The 18,160-nt window shown below is 38.7% G+C and overlaps 1 protein-coding gene across 2 annotated transcripts; it reads right to left on the reverse strand.

The window, feature by feature from the left end:
- Positions 1–411: 411 nt before the first annotated feature.
- Positions 412–18,160, reverse strand: GCFC2 (GC-rich sequence DNA-binding factor 2). Of its 2 annotated transcripts, none has more exons than XM_041714991.2 (18): positions 17,748–18,160; positions 16,189–16,296; positions 14,595–14,756; positions 13,899–14,117; positions 12,871–12,950; positions 11,857–11,972; positions 9,885–10,071; positions 9,298–9,421; positions 7,952–8,030; positions 6,322–6,434; positions 5,405–5,604; positions 4,843–4,993; positions 4,457–4,578; positions 2,900–2,976; positions 2,669–2,735; positions 2,211–2,357; positions 1,750–1,874; positions 412–1,429 (listed from the first exon to the last, which is right to left on the reverse strand). In XM_041714991.2, the coding sequence occupies exons 1-18, from the start codon at positions 18,040–18,042 to the stop codon at positions 1,315–1,317; spliced, it is 2,487 nt and encodes an 828-aa protein (XP_041570925.2). In that variant the 5' UTR covers positions 18,043–18,160; the 3' UTR covers positions 412–1,314. The 2 variants fall into 2 exon arrangements, with proteins under 2 accessions (XP_041570925.2, XP_030125826.4); XM_030269966.4 differs by having other exon boundaries at positions 4,843–4,996.

The raw sequence follows: 18,160 nt of genomic DNA on the forward strand, positions 1-18,160 counted from the left end.
AGTGTCCACTGCCCTCTCAACGCCTACAAGTCATTACAAGGAATCTTTCTTCCAGAAACAAACATCTACAGAGCTAAATTGTGGTAGAACATCAATTACATTTTTGTCATAGCACAAGGCTGGTGCTAGAGGCAAGCTGGGATGAGGCAAAGCAGAACAAGAGAAAAGCAATGAGATCATGAGCCTGTGGTGACTGCTGATCAGCAGTTGCATTTTTGTTGGCATTCTGAGAGGGAAAACAGCAGAAATTTATTATTAGAAAGCAGTATTTGCAACATAAATCCTGGAGCTACTCTAAGTTAGTGGAACTGGAGGGGCTTTTTTCATACAACTTAATAACATTTTGTCACATGTTAAAGAATTGAGCTGTAAGAGTCATTACCACAGTAAAATATTTTATTTTCAAAAAAAAAAAAAAAACCCAAATTATTTTTATTATTTTGTCTGTAATACTGATCAAACCTATTTACAATTAAAGTACTTTACAAAAATATATTTTGAACTTAAAAAAATATAAAAAGAAAGCATAAGGATTAAATCTTCAAGACTTAAATTCTATTCCCAGAAGACTTTGGAGAAATAGTCACAAACACATAGATTCTGTGATGAATGAAACATCCCTGTTATTCTATAACAATATTTATTGCAAATATACAAAATTACAAAACATTAGAAAAAATATGATATCCAAATAAGGATATTAAGTTCTGTAGAGCTTACTGGAAAGCAAGGGGAGATTTCTAGAACTCCAATTACTAGAAAGTAACTGAAGTTGTTCTGTTCTCATCAGCACAATGTTTGTGATGAAAATCCTGGCTCCTCACCTGCACACTGACCCACCCCTGTTTCAGGGGCATCATGAATCCTTTTCACTAGGAATGACTTAACAATAACCCTGCCAAAAATCACTGTGGACCACAGGTTGGAAGAGCTCAGTGACTGCTGAGTCAGAATGGTATTTAGCAATTAATGGTGAAAATAACTTGTCACGTTGTTTACTGGCTAACAGTGATGAAGCTCACAGGCACTTTCTGTTTGCAGGATTCCTTCCAAGAAGGATACAGCAGTAAAGCACTGTCACACATTTTAGAATGCCTGAACCATTGCTTTGACAACTGCAACTTCTAAATACTCCCTAATCTAGGAGTAGATGGCACTAAAAGACATTTTGAAAAAACACCTCATGTGTTAAATACATGAGTGATTACTACTACTTCTGAGTAGACAGGATCCACTAATTACATTTCATATTAGAACTGGTTTAGTGTGAATACCAGGCTTGTTTCAGTAATGTAAGCATTCCTTCAAAGGTTTCTATTTCCCAATCATTGCTTTAAGGTGTTCAAGTTCATGCTCTTCAGTGAAGTCTTCTACAATATGCAAAGCTCCAATTTTCACAAGCAGGAGAAGAACTTCTTTTGTTTCATCGCTATTTAAGAATTAAAAAACAAAAATTAAAAAATATAGCAGCACTTTCATTGACCTGTCTAAACTATAATTTTTGTTTCCTGACCTTGGCCGCTCTGATCATTAACAGCACCCAACATCAACTACCTCAAACTCTCACAGTAAACGCGGACTGCTCAAGTGCTCCTTCACATTAGAGTCTATCTTTTCCTTTTGATATATATATACATGACATGAGCATACTTTAAAGTGTCAAATATATGGTATTTAAGGAATTAAAAAAAATTTTAACAGAAAGTATTTGGGGAAGCACTTGAATCTCAGGACAGCCTCATCCATTACCTGTGGTTGTCCTTGTGTAGTGCACGGGCACATTGCAGCAAGTGCTGGCTGAAGTTCAGTAATTCAGGGAGAGTTGATCCACCCTTGAGATCTTGGAACCATCTTTCTGGGAGGCATGCAACCACCTGTTTACACAATATTTGGAAAAAGTTTAGCAAGCATTTCAACATAACCAAGTCACATCATTTCTGACAGGAACCTTCTCGCAGGTTCAGTCATTATTAGTGCTTTTTCCTTCAAATCAACACTGATTATCTGTCCAAGTAGTTACGCTTAAGAACATACAGACCAGTATTTGCTCTAAAATGCTCTTATGCAGCAAGGCTTTTAAAAGAAAAAATTAAAATTTTAAATGTTTAAATTTTCTTTTCTTTAAATATTCCATCTTCAGTTTTGACCCTCTTCATGAAAAAAAAAAGGCTTTTAGCATACACCCTCTTCCAATGAACGTTATCTTTTACCTTATTACACTTTTCGATATTATCCGGCCCTAGTGGTGTGTTTAGGATGTTCAGGAGAAGGTAACGATTCAGCAACTTGCTCAGTCCCAAATCACGGACCTTGTCATCCTGGACAATCCCATCCCAAAGAACAACATTGGAGAGCAGCTGCAGTAATGAAGAGACAAAGAATCTGTAGAGCTGTTGGCCATAAGTGTGCAAAAACTGTTACAAGTTTCATAGAAGACACTCTTATCACTATAAATTATTACAATTGTAATTTTTGAGCATGGTGTAAGGCTGTGTTAGTGAAGGTAAAATACCTTGAAGTTAAGTTACCTGAAAATTAGCCTGCTCTGAGTCAAGGAGGAGGATAGCCAACATGAATAGCAGGAAAACTGAAATACTGTCTGGGATGTTTCCAGTGAAATGAACTTCAGAGAGGACAAACAGAACAAAATCAGCCCTATTTTCTCTACCTTAACAGCTGACCAAAACCGTCTTTCTTGAAATTTTGAACGTAGTGAGGAATTGTCTTCCACAGTGCTGGTCATGGGAAGAAAAAGAAAAAGTTAAAGATTATTTTTTGTTGTATTTAAAAGAAGGTAAACAGACATTGATGTCTACAGTATTTCATCTACATCTGTAGGGGAGAAAGGTAGAGGAACTAAAAAAAATACTAACTGAAGAGAGTCACAGGGTTAGCTTACCTTTTAGGATACAGAGGAATAAAGACATCTTCCTCTACAGATTTCTTCATTCTTAGGACAACAGTGTTCATCAAATCCTATTAAAAAAGAATTATTAATGTGTCATTGGAAGCCTTCATATTCCATCTGTAACAACCTCAAAGGTTATTTACCTCATCCAGAGGTCTGATATCTTAGAGCTAAGTGCAGCTGCCATTTGTATATAACACACATTGAAACCCTGAATAAAAAATAGGAACAGCAGACAAATCACAGCTGTAATTATCTATAGGCTTAGCCTAGAGGGTTTTGCTATATCCCTAGGTGAGGCCTTTTTCTGCATATTATTAAAGTAGGAAAACTGTACAGATTAAAACCAAACTAAGTTATACACTCCATTAAAATATGTTAAATTCTATGTAAATAGTCACCATAGCTAGGATAGTATGCATTTTTGAGCAATGTGTTTTCAGGTGCCACAGACTGCCACCTACATTTATTTTTAAGCCTATTTATTTATTTTAAGTTCTTGCTAAGATCAGTTGTATCATTTGACTTTAAGCCATGGTTTCAAAACAGCAAACTTTGGAAGGCATAAACATTTTCTTTAAAATATTTCTTTTCATACTCAGGGCCCAAATATCCATCTCATTTCACCACTTAATCCACCACATTTTCACTAGACAAACATCCTGCTTTACATCAGAATAAACCAAGAATTAGGCTAAGAAGGGCTTACTTGAGTGACTGTGTATATAAAAGTAATTATTAAAGGATTGCTAGGATTACATAGTAGTTTTCCTCCTCACCAAATAACCAACTTTTGGGGATTCTCAAGTTTTAAAATTCTAGGTCTACTTTATAAATAAAAGCTTAAGGGATGCACCACTGAAGCCTTACTAGCATATAAAATTAAGTGGGGCTATAGTGTAGCAATTTCCTTTGTTATGTTTATGGGAGGGGACCTCTCTTAGGTCTTATTGCAAAAAGTCAAAAAAATTTGAAGGACTCCCCATAAAAAAAAAATTCTCAGACATGCCGGAAGTTCTTGGCTCTGCTGCTTTATAGGCTTTACAGGCTCTTGGGCCTCTGCTAAACAGCTCCATTTCACAGATAAATGCTCTCTGCATTAGAACAGTTAAGCTTGAGCTGGGAAAGCTAAGCACAATTTCCATATTGTGGAATAATGTGAAATAATATCCAATCAGATAAGAGTTCCTTATCACCACGTTCTGAAGCCTGGATTTTAAATCAATATACTGCTTCAAAATTGGAAAGATAATTAAATGCATATCATTGTTATTGCAGTGAATGAAGATTAGATCTACAAACAGATTTTGGATAGATACAGACAGAATTTTTCTACAAACAGTAGCTAATTTCTGCCTCATTATCTCCATCAAGGACAAAATCAAGAGAGCTGGAAGTTTAACTGTTAAATCATCTTAATATAGAGTGACAAAACAAAAAAGTAATCAGAACCAAACAACTTCAGGAGAATGTTCTCAGTGTCCACAGGAGCACACACAAAAGCACACAGTGGGTGAAGTTCCCCTTTCTTGGCATCACAGCTTTTACCTCTCTTGCTCGGCTGGACTCATTTTTGGAAAGGATTTGTTTGCCAAAGATGTTATTGCAAAGCTGTACAAGGTTCTTTGTCTGTGAAGTAGATAAAGGATCCCACACACTCTTCACAAATGCTGAAAAAAATAGAATTTATTTCATTCATAATATGCAAGTTACTTATCTGCCCTAGTTTGAAGCCATTACAATGTAACAGAACTAAAAAGCTCAGCCTCTCACAATAATTTTGAAGAGGCTACTTCAACCTCACTCTGTGGAACTACACAATCATTACATCTTGGAGCACTGTGATATCACCAACATTATTTGATATTATCATTTTTTATTTAAGGTTTCATTGCATAGCTGCAGTGAACATTTTCAATACAATCTTACCATACCTGTAATTTTGGGAAGAACGGTTTTTTTAATCACTCTAGGCAAAACTTCTTTATCATGATTATCATGTCTTTTTGATTCAGGTATGTTTTCTGCATCACTGAATTCTTCTATAGCTCTGAACCAGGGCATCTCTTCCAACTCTGTAAAATTCTGCTGAAAGATTATTCCTGTTAGTTGTTCAGCTGGTCAGCATTAAGAGAAAAGCTCTATCCAGTAACACCCAAATTCCCACTTAATTTCAGATCCACCCTCATCACTGAATGGGCCAAAACAGTAAAACTAGTTTTAAAGCTACAATTTAATGGGTGGCATTATTCAAGTGTTTTCAAAGAACCCAGGAGAAGAACTGTTTTTACAGGAGATATGGCAAAAGGGGCTGGAGGTAAAAGAAATTGGGAAAGTTAAGATTCCACAACATACTTCAGGTTTTGACACAAACACAGCAGTTTTCTTAATTTCTAATGCACTGTGCTAGTTATAGAAAAAAAATCATTCTTCATATTAATACATCATACACACACATATAAAATTTTTAACAAAAATGTCACCTGATGCACCCACCTCAAGAGGATTCCAACTTATTAACTGAACTCTGATCAATGGATTTAATAGCTTAGGCAGGCAGAAACTGATGTAAGCATCACAGTAAGAGTCAGGAAACTTCTCTTTCCATTCCTGGAATTTCAACAGGATTTTTCTGATGTCACAAAAATCTGCATGTACATCTTCAAAGATTTTCCTACTATCCTCTAAAACGTTATCTATGGATAATATTTATTGGGAATAAAAAGAAACAATCACAGAACTTATTGAGGCATAAGCTGAAGAGTTTATGCATCTATAGGAGATATTTTAATGAGAATTGCATTTGTTATTTATCTTTGACACACCTGACACAGAAAGGTTTAGAAACAGCTCCCATAAAAACCCATTTTTAGAAAAAAATGGTGTCAAAATGGTGTCAGAAGACCAAGAAAATTTAAGTTTCTTCATTATCTATTTCACAGATTTATATAACCACTATGTTTCAAACTTAGTTCCAGAATGATAGAATTTCAGGCATGAAAACCCTTCTGCTGTTATAAGAAAAGCTATTATACCTTTCCCTCCTCCTCTTCATCCATTCACTCAAGAGAATTAAAACACTGTAACCAATCTTTAATTCACACTCCAGCTTGTACAAAACATGCTGCAGCACTGCACTGAGTACCACCAGAACAGCTTTGGCATAATCTGTCAGAGCTAACCTCTAGGTTAAAAAGCCATGTATAGTGCTGCCACCACAAGAAATCTACAACCATTCATTCATTCTTCCCAAGTCATTAGTCAGAACTGCCTGAGTGCATTTTTTTCTACAGTGTGCAAATAAAAATATGGAACTCAATTGAGGTAGTCCTCTACTTTTCTTTAAAAAAATAATAAAAGAAGTATCAACAAGAGATCTTGTTCTAGGACATCACATTAGGACTGTCACCAACCTTTGCTCTTCTGGAACTCGTCCACCTCTGTGGGAGTCAATTCCTCATCACTCGACAAGCCCTCGTGGTGATCTCCTTCTCCTGACTGCTCCCGCGCCTGCCGCCTGCAAGTCCTACATTTTGGAATGAGCTCAGATGAGTTATCCTCTCCTGTGTGTGCAGGAGAAAGCTTAAAGAAAATAATTCAACTTCAAAAAATGTACTTAAAACAAGCTGTCAGAACAACAGCCTAAGGAAAGGCAATGGGGGAGCAACAGTGACTACAGAACCAAAAGAACTCCTCAACTGTGGAAAAGGGAGGGGATTTGGCAACTGACATCCAAGAGCTTAGAGTAACATCTCTGATGAGCCATGCAATAACCTTCCCTTCACCTCATTACTACTGATGAGGCTAACAACTCATCCCACCTGCAACACTGAGCATCTGGTGTTGAATTGGATCCTGTCTGACAGTTTAGTGTGAGTTTACTGAGCTCTCAGACTGTCCGATCAGTCCTGGATTTCGTTCAACAACCTACAGGAAAAAGGTGATAGCACTCATGTGGCAGTGGGGTTCTAAAAGCTATTGTTGTGGCATCAAGAGAAACAGGCTGCAAAATCAATGGCTTGAATTTCTACCACAGGAAAATTATACATGATAGGGAAGTGATGTTGCATAAATACTTTTAAACAGTTATTCACATCAATTAGCATTAAAAGTTAACTGCTTTGAGAGGAAGTTGTTATTATTACACCACTTTTCCTCCAGTAAAATTTCAAGGTACTTGCTTGTCGCCCTGTTCTTTTAAAAGTTTTAAAGTTCTTTTTAAAGTTGTCTATGCCTTCTGATGTTTACATATTTCTACTGGAGTTCTCACACACTGTTCATCTAAATAATGATTGTTTTGCATTCTTCTTTGTGGGAGGAGAGACTTGATGAACTGTTGGTTTGGCCAGTATGGTTGGAGAGGTGGCAATTTCATCCTCCAATCCACTGTCATTTTTGGAATTCTGTATATTGCAAGGTCAGAAATAAAAGTTACTTCCTTTTCTTCTTTTGTATCTTGGAGCGAGTGCGTGAGTTATTTCGTGTCATAGTGCAACGCTGCTTTTAAGACTTGAGGTACCACTGCAACTATAAAACTTTCAAAGCTCCCAATTATATAAAAAAACTTGGTACCGATCTCTGAACACTGTAACATCCAAAATGTAGCATTTTTCTGACCTACACTGATAGTAGACCTGGAGTTAGAGGTTGATTTGCTTCACTCACCACTGCCTCTCCAGCAGAAACATTTCTGCCCAGTTTTGCTATTTCTACAGTAATACAGAAATAGATTTCTGTAGAAGTTAATAATATTAATTAAAATAGGAAGAAAAAAGCTCCCCTCATAGTTTTGTCTCACTTAAGACTTTTAAATTTAAAATATCCAGCTCTATTAGCATTCACGTTCAAATCAATATGAAGAGAATGATAGTAACATATAGATGGCTTCCATGTCCTTCAAGTTTTGGAAAGCAAATACTGAGATATTTTTAGTGTAATCTAATTTAGTAATCCTACAGGTTTACATTCATGACTGCAGGAATAACAGAAAGTCAGTGCACAACACATTTATCAGAGTTAAGTGCACCTCTGTGTAAGAGTTACCTTCGATGCTCACACATTTTCAGAATCTGTGTCTTCTCATCACCTTCCAATTTGCTTTCCATTGGTTTGTCATTCCCACCTATAAGACAGAAACAGCCAAAAATAAAGTGGTATGTTTTTAAAGTTCCTGTTTTATTTTCAAACAGGAAACAAAGAATCTCCTTCTATTGCTTTGTTAGGTTTTTTTTTTTTAATTTGGAAATAGTCAACAAAAGAACAAACCTATTCAAAACTCTAACAGTATCCAGAGTAAGTCAGAGTAAATTCCTTGTAGCACTAATGACTGGCTGATGCACAAAACATGCCAAAGAGAAAGGGTGTACTACTACTGAAGTACATGTAAGAAAAAACAGCCTTTCAACTATACTAAATATAATTAGGAACATAAAAAACAATGCTATGTGCTGCTAAACATGTAAGTGCAGTCTCATTTGTAATGAGCTGGAGGTAAAATCTTTTAATAGCAACTCTTGCCACGGCATTACCCTTTTCTCCTTACACCTGCTGTCAGTTTGCCACCCCATTTTACAAAACCATCCAGTCTGTTACTTTCTCTCATAAGCAGTTTATCCCCTCAAGTGAGAAGACTGAACCCATATGATTTAGTATTTACCAGGATCCAGTGCATCTGCCCTCCATCTGTTCCCAGCAGCTCCAAGCATATTGCTCTCAGCTTTGCCTGAACAGTTTTGGAGGTTTGGTTTTGGAGGTCTGGTTTGTTTGGGCTTTTTAAATAGCAGCAGCTAGAGATTCACACAGCACATAAACAATACCTTGGTGAATAAAGAAAATACAAGCTGAGAAAACTGTGCTATTTTTTCATACAGTGACTGAAACACAGTTTTCTTTTAGATAAAACCCTTACACAGTGTAGCTTCTCTCTTCATGCTCTGCAACATGGGTGTCATCTCCTGGTTTGAAATCTCCAATCTGGGCACACACATAGCCTTACAGACACCCTCAGGTAAGTGTGATATTGCCAATTACACACTCAGCTTTTTCAGATATTTACAGAATTCAACAATAAGCAAGCTTTCTGCAACTTGAGACCTACTGGAAAACTGACTCCCATTTTTCTTTTTAAATATTGATGAGAAAATGAACAATTAAAAATTGACAAGGTACTTGGTCATGCCATATTCAGAGAAATTAAACCAGAGAAAAACAGTATCATAAGCATTACTCAGCTAAGAATTTCAAATGAGGTGCAGTAGAACACACCTACTGACAATGGGAAGGGGAAAGGAGATCAAAAGTCGAAATTAAAATCTTAACCCAAAAATGAACTGTATTTCTGCTCAAAGACAAGTTATTTTCTCACTGAAAAATTTGAACTTTGTACTGACTTGTCACACGCTGAATATAAGCAGATTCATTTTTCAGCTCCTCTTGCCTTCGCTTCGCTACTCTCACGGCTCGTTGCTGAAGAAGGGCATGCACAGCCCATTCCAGTTCATTTATGTCCTTCAGCTGCAATACAGCAAACACTAATCAGGCTTTCAATTCATTTAAATCTCACAAGAATGAGCAAAAATTAATTTCCACAGGTTTTTTGTACAACTGTAAAATTAGAACAGAAGTGTCATAGGTTGACAAGTTCCTGGTCATGGGAGTTCTTCAGGCTGAAAACACAAACATGTTACATATCAAGGACTAAGACTTCATACAAAAGCGCTCACCAGGACACCACTGGTGTCTCTTGTTTTATTGCAGCTTGCTTTTGAGGCACTAGTTATTGAAGAAAATGTATTCACTAAGTAACATTTCTTCTCTTTAGAGTTACCTGAAGAAATCCAAAACTGCACAGGGACACTAAATTAAAATTAAATATGATTCTGATAGAAATGATTTTTAACTGGGTGGTATCTCTCATTTTTGACTGACAGAATACACCTTTATCATCTTTAAAAAAAAAATTGGAAAATATACATACCTTTTCATTCAAACAGTTTATCAAGTTTTCTACATATGTTTTCATGGTCCTGTAGAATTTGTAATTCAGAGCTGCATCTGAAGAGTTCTCCAACTCCTGGACAGACATCTTTGAGCTCTCAATATCCTCCATATATTTTTCATACTCTCTCTGGTGGGCACGGTGCACATCCTGTAAGGATGTTATCCTAAAAGAAAGAAACCCAGACAATCAGAACTATTGCCAACTTAACAGCTGATGCACTCCAAAACATTTTTCCCATTATAATCACATACAAAATCTTTGCCTGTGCTAATAATAGCACTTGCATTTGACCTGAGCAGCACTGAAAGATTTACCCATGCCAACATTTACAGAAGCACAAACATCATGCTTTGGCAACCCAAATGTCATTTATGTGGTGCTGGTTTTGAAAGCACCAGCACCACAGATATTTTACCTGAGCTCCTCAATACACCACACTTTCCGAAAACATAAAAGCCAAAATTACACAGTACCCCATTATTAAATAGATTCTACCCAATGTAATCTGGTAAAAACTACAGTTCACATCAGCATGTCCATACCAGTTAACAAGTTGCATGGACAGAAGTACCTGCAAGCATTCACAATGTGCTCACTATTAAATACAAACCAACTGACAATTCTTATTATTGTGTGATAAACACACAATACATATGTCTACAGCTGTCTCTACTAGACAGGTAGCACACAAACATTTACATATATTACAACTCTGCTTCCTCTCTTTTTTACACCTTCCTTCCTTATATATCCCTATGTGTTTACTCAGTTTGAGCAGGTCTAGAACAGAATCAAGGCACAGACCACAATTTAGCTCATCTCCCTGAACTGAACAATTCCCAAAGAAAATAGCTGAACTAAGCTATTGTGTTCTACTGTACTACAAATTAAAAAGAAAAAATATTAATCTATTTCAGCACTTAATATATTAAAAACATCTACAAACAAAACAGATTTTGTTTTGTTTGTACACCAAACTGGTTCCCCTTCCCCTTCTTGCTGTTTTCCAGACAAGTTTCCCACTCTTGACAGCTGAATTCTTATGTTTTCTTATTTGATTCTATTCATAAATTGCTGCTCAGTTAACTCAATTCCCTTCAGATGACTAAAGCTAAGAAAGCATACAATTCCACAAAAATATTTAGTCCAACTTAGTTTCACTTCTCTAAATAAACACGGCAGGGATGGTCTGTACAAAGCAAAGATTACACTGAGAGAGCCTGGTAAAAGTTCACAGCACAATTTATGTTTCACTTGTATTAAGTTACTTGTCTAAACTTATCTTAACAGCTGCTTCCCAGTGCTGGGAGGGATGACAGGGGATGGCTTACCTTGAGATGCCTGACCCCAGCTGTCCTTCCCACACACCCTCTAGGAGGTTCCCATGTCCAACCCAGGACACTTCAGCTGCCCACACAGCACTGAGCTGCTCAAGACAAGTCACAGCCTGGCACACAACTAAAGAAAAAGATCCAGGCACGTTCTGAACAGGCTGTAGAGAACTTAGGTTGCTTTAGGAAATACTGGGCTATTTTTACAGCTGGTATAAGAACTACCATTGGAGGACTGTGTTGGGGAAGATGAAACAGGAAAGCCTTATAAATATGATTGGATTGGGAGTGCCAGTTCCACCTGCCCCCAGTGAAGTTCTGCTTTCAGGGTAAATGTAACATCAAGAACTGCCAGTAACCATAAAAATCTGCTGCCAAATAAGTGAATTTACTTTCTAACGTTCAAGTTGACAGACACATTCTTAAAAAGTCCAAATGCTCCCCTGAAATAAAGCATTGCTACATAAAGCAAAAAACCTGTAGGACTCCATTAGACATCATTACACTTGAAAACAACCCAAAAAAAAGCTCAACACTCTGGAAAAAACAGTAACACTTCAGAGCTGTTGTCTCATTCTGTGACAAAAACTCAGACAACTCGTAAGTTAAGGAGTTACCTTTCAGTCAATCTCTTCTTCACAATTTCCAAATTCACAGGTGGTAGAGAAACAGAGGTATCAAACTTGGGTTTGGTTGGTTGGTATTTATGCACAGGAGCATCATCACAAATTTCCTACAAGAATTGTCAAATTTTAATACACCATTTACACAGTTGCTCTCTTTGCAACTCTACAGATCAACGAAACATCATCTGAATACTAGACATCTGATACAAAAATACATATTTCAATCACAAAAAAATCTAGACAAAACCCAATCAATTCAAACATTAAATCCATAACTCACAAGGTCTACAGCTATAAATTGCTGCTGTTTCCTGAAGAGTAGAATTAACTTTTTCATAAGCAGTGGAACGTGAGGACCTAACATCATACTGGATTTGAAAACGAGTCTCAGAAAGATGAAACTTTTTCTTTTTCCTCTACTCCCCAAATTGGAAAAATTTCTACAACTGTCAATTCCAACTTCAATAAAGAGCTGGTTATTCAGATACTCCTAAGTCTGACCCAGAGTAAGTGATCCAAGCCAGAACCAAAACTTCCAGCACTTATCAGAATATAGCTTATTTTTACCAATTACTTACTGAGGAAAAGACAGCATTCTGCTGAACTGTGAAGAGAGCTCTCAGATTGCCACTCAACAGAAATTTAGCAAAATTAAAGAATAATTTTTGTTTTGCAACTTTGCAACATTTGTATCATTTGTATACTCTTCCTTTCAAGATCCCTTGCATGGCAGCAAAAAAATCAGAGTTCAGCACCTTGTGATTTCTTATAACAACAGGACCTGCCTTTGGGGCTGACATCATCACACTCCTCAACAGCCAGAGATTAAAGATTTTTGTTATCATCTTCCCATATTTCTAATCATCTTTCCCTGAAGAATCAAGGAATAACTTCCTAAACTCTTCCCTAATGAGAGGGTAGAACAGAGATACAACAGTACTCCAAACAAGCTCTCTTGCCTATAAGCATAAAGTAACTTAAAATGGTTAGGAAAGCATATGTCACCTGAGAGAGTTTAACAGCTTTCTTTATTTGCTGTTCTTCCCACTTGGCTTCATCGTCACTTGATGCATCACCCAGAGACACTGGAAGTTAAAACAACTGTGATTAGATCTAACTACACCCTTTATTTTTTCCCCTCTCGTTTTCTCCTCCTTCTAAAGCAACAATGGGTCTCCCAGCCAATACTGAGAAGTGATACACACAAAAAACAGCAGATGAAAAACCTGAAGATGGAGGACTGCAAAACTGAAAGGGAAGGAACTTGGAAAAGGCTACTGGGATTTGTAGGATTCACTCTAACATTAATTTCCCCAACTGTTTCTCAAACAACTACTACTGCAGTAAGAGGCACACAAACATCTTGGTTTTATGTCTCAAAGCAAAGTTTACATGCATAATACATGTAAACAAGAGTATAAGTATAGACTATGACATTACACCCAACAAACCCTTGAGTAGTCCAGAACATACATTCAACTACAGACACAAAAACATCTCATTAGCATTAATTTGAATGGCAGATTCTGTTCATAGTTATGCATTCCTTATAGCCCTTATTCAAATACTAAAGTAAACCCGTGCTTCATAAACAACATTATAAGCAGCTCCAAGGGAATTAAAAAAAAAAAAGCCAGTTATGTTTTGCATGTAGTAGGTTTGTTTATTTCTGTTTGTTTGTTTTTCATTTTTTTGAATTTATAATGCCAGTGCAGGAAGATCACTTAGAAGACCAGACCAGAAGCAGGAGGCAAGACTTACAGTAACTTTATTCACTGTAAATGTGCCTTTTACAAGGCCTTTTTTTTTTCCAGTCAACAAGGCCAAAAATAATTTTGCAAACATTTCTCGAAGTATCCTGCAGCACCACAAGTGAGACCTTAACCAGTTTTATGACCCATATAAACCTCAAGCACCAACTGTACAGCCTTTTTCCAAGAGCCCTGAGGAGCAAAGCCTCACTCCTTACTGGACAAGTCTCACATGCTCCAGGGACTAAAACAAAACCTCAGGGAGAAACACCACAAACTCACCCATGTCTTCAGTCATCCTCTGCCTAAGAGTTCTCATTTTAGGAGCAAAATCGAGATGCTTTGTTTCAGACTCATCTTCACTCTCTAAATCACTGCTTCCTCTTCTCTGAAGGACCTGAGGACTGTTTGAAACATCCAGGGCAAGATAATCAGCCTCTGTCCTGGCTAAGTGACGCTTCCGCCGAGCAGCCTCAACGTGAGCTGCACTGGGGATATTGCCTGCATCAAAGAGAGAGAAAATCTAAGGAAAAGACTAAAAGCAACACTCTGTATCTAATGCAAATCATCACCACTGTTCAGCATCACTGTACAACTATGGATAGAGAACATAAGATGGTTTTCTACAATGGTTGCCACGTAGAATATAAGGAGATGAAAAAGTGGCTCTCAGTCTCAAAGTGAGGTTTTATTTTCACCTCATGAAGGGAACTGTGCATCACTAAAGAGCAATTTTCTGCTGCCTTTCTTCTATAACCAGGGCTTATAATTTCTGCTCCATTCCCAAAATTAGCACAGAAAGACAACAAATGTTTGCAACTAAAAATGAGGGGGAACCACTATTCTTACAAAAGGGTAGCCCTGACTCAGGATAAACAGATGCCCATACCTTAGGTATGGAACTCGTCTTACCTAACTTGCCATGTACTTCAAACACAAAATGTTCTAAAATAGCTTAAAAAAAGCCAGGGAACTAACCCGGTGATAAATCATTCTTCCTCTGTGGAGAGCTGGATTCATTGTCAGAGTCTGAGCTGTTGTAATCTTCATTCAGTGAAGAATAAGTTTCATCCTCATTGTCCTCATCCTGTTCATGAGTATCTTTGGTGTTGCCAACTCCAGGCTCCAACTGACAGATTTCTTAATTATAGGGGAAAAAAAGTATGATCCATTATTTCAGCTGCTGGAATATGATGTGCCATAACTGGTTACCCGAAATTATTTACACCTTGCTGCAGCAAAGACTGGTCACTTGTCTATTTCCAGCTGTTCAAATAAAAACATGTCAAATTGTAACATTCCAAGACAGTCATTTACAAGACAATTCTTGTATTGAATAAAAGCATCTTTGGTGATGCTTCCCATAGAAAGACTACAAGTCCTTCTGAGACACAGAGTGTATTTACATGTACAAAAGCAATGAGATCAGCTCTCAGATAACAACTAATAATATTCTGATTGTTCACAGCATATTTGGATTCTTGACTTGAAAAACTGCATTTAGAAAGCACTTTTTTAAAAGCATTAACAACGAGGGCACTCTTAAACTATAAACATTTATATCTATCTTGTCTCCAGTTATTATCAAATCCTTTAAAAGTATTGATTTCTCTTCATCTGCCACTACAGTTTCAGTAAATCATAAGATTACTGAACAATAGAATGTACCACCTTCTATAAGAATATGATACACTTTTATAAGAAGTTGCTAAGAAAATTTACTATCTCAGCTGAATCACAACCTCAAAGGGAATTCTTGCCCAATCTCAATCTAATTTATTTTTATCTAACATTAGCAAATATGGTTTATCTGTGAATTGACAGAGGTGTCAAATTAAGAGAACTTTTAGATTAATTTCTTTCTAAAACACACAAACTCCAAATATTCCAATAGGAAACTTACCACAGAATGGTTTGGGTTGGAAGGCACCTTAAAGATCTAGTTCCAATTCGCCTGCCATGGGCAGGGACATCTTCAACTAGCCTAGGTGCTCACAGCCTCACCCAACCTGGCCTTGAAAACTTCCAGGGATAGGGAGTCCAAAGCCTCTCTGGGCAACTGACTGTATTTCAATGAAAGTAGGGATACTACCAGAATAACCAAGGTTATTGACTGCATTCAATTAAAACACTTAAATGCTGTAAGAGCACACAATTTAATAATGTTTACATTAAGTTTCATCAGACAAAATGCTACTAAGCTCACATTTTCCCTCAATGCCAATACTCAGATAAACTGCATTCTGACAGCAATAAGCAGTGGACACCTGGCCCATAGTTTGAAACATATGATGCTGAAGTACAAACTTAGCAAAAGTTTGTTAACTTTGATGTAGTACATGGTTCTGCATAATCAGGTTTTCTCAAGAACAGCCTCCAAGTTCTGATAATCTTTTACCAAGGTCAAACTGAAAATAATTTCAGCACAAATACATTACAATTATAAACCTGTACACTAACATTGTAAGTATAATTCTGAGTTCAATTAACAAGCAAAAAAAAATCTAACAGCAGTATTTTTACACCACTCTTCACATATTTCATAAAATATTTAACTAAAAGAAGTACTTACTTTTGCTTTCTTCAGCTTCTGTCTGTGCAGGCAGTAAGCTTTCCTTCTTTTTAATTCTAAAGGTTACTTCGTTGAAGGATGGCTTTTTAATTTTAAAAAACTCTTCACCTACCAGATAAAACAAAGTGATTCTGAGTAACATCAATAAAGCCAACAATGTACACACATATATATGTATGTACTGCATACAAAAGTGCATGTAAACTCTATGTGTGTGCACAGCGTAAGTTCTGAATCACAGAATCAATTAGGTTGGAAAGGACCTCTGAGATCAAGTCCAACCTATGACCAAACACCAACATGTCAAGACCACAGCACTAAGGGCTGTGTTCAGTCTTTCAGTTCTGGCTGGATTAATTCTAAATATTATAGCAGCTTCTTGGAAAAGGCTACTGGGATTTGTAGGATTCACACTAACATTAATTTCCCCAACTGTTTCTCAAACAACTACTACTGCAGTAAGAGGCACACAAACATCTTGGTTTTATGTCTCAAAGCAAAACAAGAGTATAAGTATAGACTATGACATTACACCCAACAAACCCTTGAGTAGTCCAGAACATACATTCAACTACAGACACAAAAACATCTCATTAGCATTAATTTGAATGGCAGATTCTGTTCATAGTTATGCATTCCTTATAGCCCTTATTCAAATACTCAAGTAAACCCGTGCTGGACCAGCTGGTAAAAACTCCAGGTCAGCCTCCTCTACACAGCATCACTGCAGGGTCTCTCTGAAGTTTGTCCCCACCAAGGTGGCTGTCTTCTCATCAACCACAACAGCAACAGCCCAGAAGTGTCAATTAAACACTTAAGTTTCGTTATTTAAGCTTGCTCATCATGGAACTACACAGTACTGGTTTTCTCCAGTTGTAAGATTTCAGATGCTTTCCAGCCGAAAGAATGTGGACATAAGTAATTATCGAAGTACTTTTCACAGAATCACAGAATTGTTAGGGTTGAAAGAGACCTCTGGAGAGCACCTTGGCAAACCCCCTGCCAGGGCAGGGTCAGCTGGAACAGGGGAGACAGGAATGTGTCCAGGTGGGTTTGGAATGTCTCCAGAGAGGGAGACTGCACGCCCTCCCTCGGCAGCTGTTCCAGTGCTCTGCCACCCTTGATGTAAATAAGGTCTTTCTCATGTTGAGGTGGAATTTACTGTTTTAGTTTATGGCCATTGCTCCTCATCCTATTGCTGGGCATCACTGAAGTGAGTCCAGCACCATTCTCTTGGCACCCGCGTTCGAGATAACCAGATGGACTGACAAGACCCGCTCTCTGCCAGGCCTAGCCCGTCCTTTAGCACGGCTTTATCGTGCAAGCGCTGCCAGGAGCCCTTCCCCAGACACAGCCCGGCTGGGTGAGTTCACAGCGAGAGGCAGGAGCGGCTCGCTGAGGGGGCAGCCAAGGCAGAGCTCCGGCCCTGCTCTGCGGGACACGCACACACACACACACACACACACACACACACGCACACCCCCACACACCAGACACACACACACACACACACACCAGACACACACGCACACATACACACACACACGACGGCTCCTCACCTTCCCGCTCCTCCTCGCCGCCGAAGCTCAGCAGCTCCTGCCCGGCTCGGCGCTGCCCCGGGCCCGTGCCCGCCCCGGCTCTGCGGGCCGGCTCCCCGGCGGGCAGCGGCCCCTCCGCGCCGGGATCGCCCCCGGCCGCCCCGGGCTCCGCTTCCCGCTCCGAGGGCGAGCTGGCGCCCGAGTCCGGGGACGGGGCTGCGGCCGGCTCCGCCCGCGGCTCGGGCTCGCCCTCGCTGCTGCCGCTGGAGGCTGCGCGCCGCCGGCCGCGGAAGTTGCGCGGGGGCCGGCGGAACATCGCTGCCGGGAATGGCTCCCGGAATCCCGCCGGGAATCGCTCCCGGAATCCCTCCCGGAATCGCCGCGATCCCAACGCGCGTCCCGGCGCGCACGCGCGGCGACCCCGGCGCGCCCCG

Source organism: Taeniopygia guttata, chromosome 3 (genome assembly GCF_048771995.1).
Source record: "Taeniopygia guttata chromosome 3, bTaeGut7.mat, whole genome shotgun sequence".
Taxonomy (NCBI): Eukaryota; Metazoa; Chordata; class Aves; order Passeriformes; family Estrildidae; genus Taeniopygia; species Taeniopygia guttata.

Excerpts from the sequence above, each read along its gene's own strand:
- GCFC2 (XM_030269966.4), bottom strand. The coding sequence starts at position 18,042 with ATGTTCCGCCGGCCCCCGCGCAACTTCCGCGGCCGGCGGCGCGCAGCC. Across the intron at positions 14,118-14,594 it reads GAAGAATGATTTATCACCGG|GCAATATCCCCAGTGCAGCT; the intron begins GTTAGTTCCCTG and ends TCTTTGATGCAG. Across the intron at positions 6,435-7,951 it reads AAAATGTGTGAGCATCGAAG|GACTTGCAGGCGGCAGGCGC; the intron begins GTAACTCTTACA and ends TCCAAAATGTAG.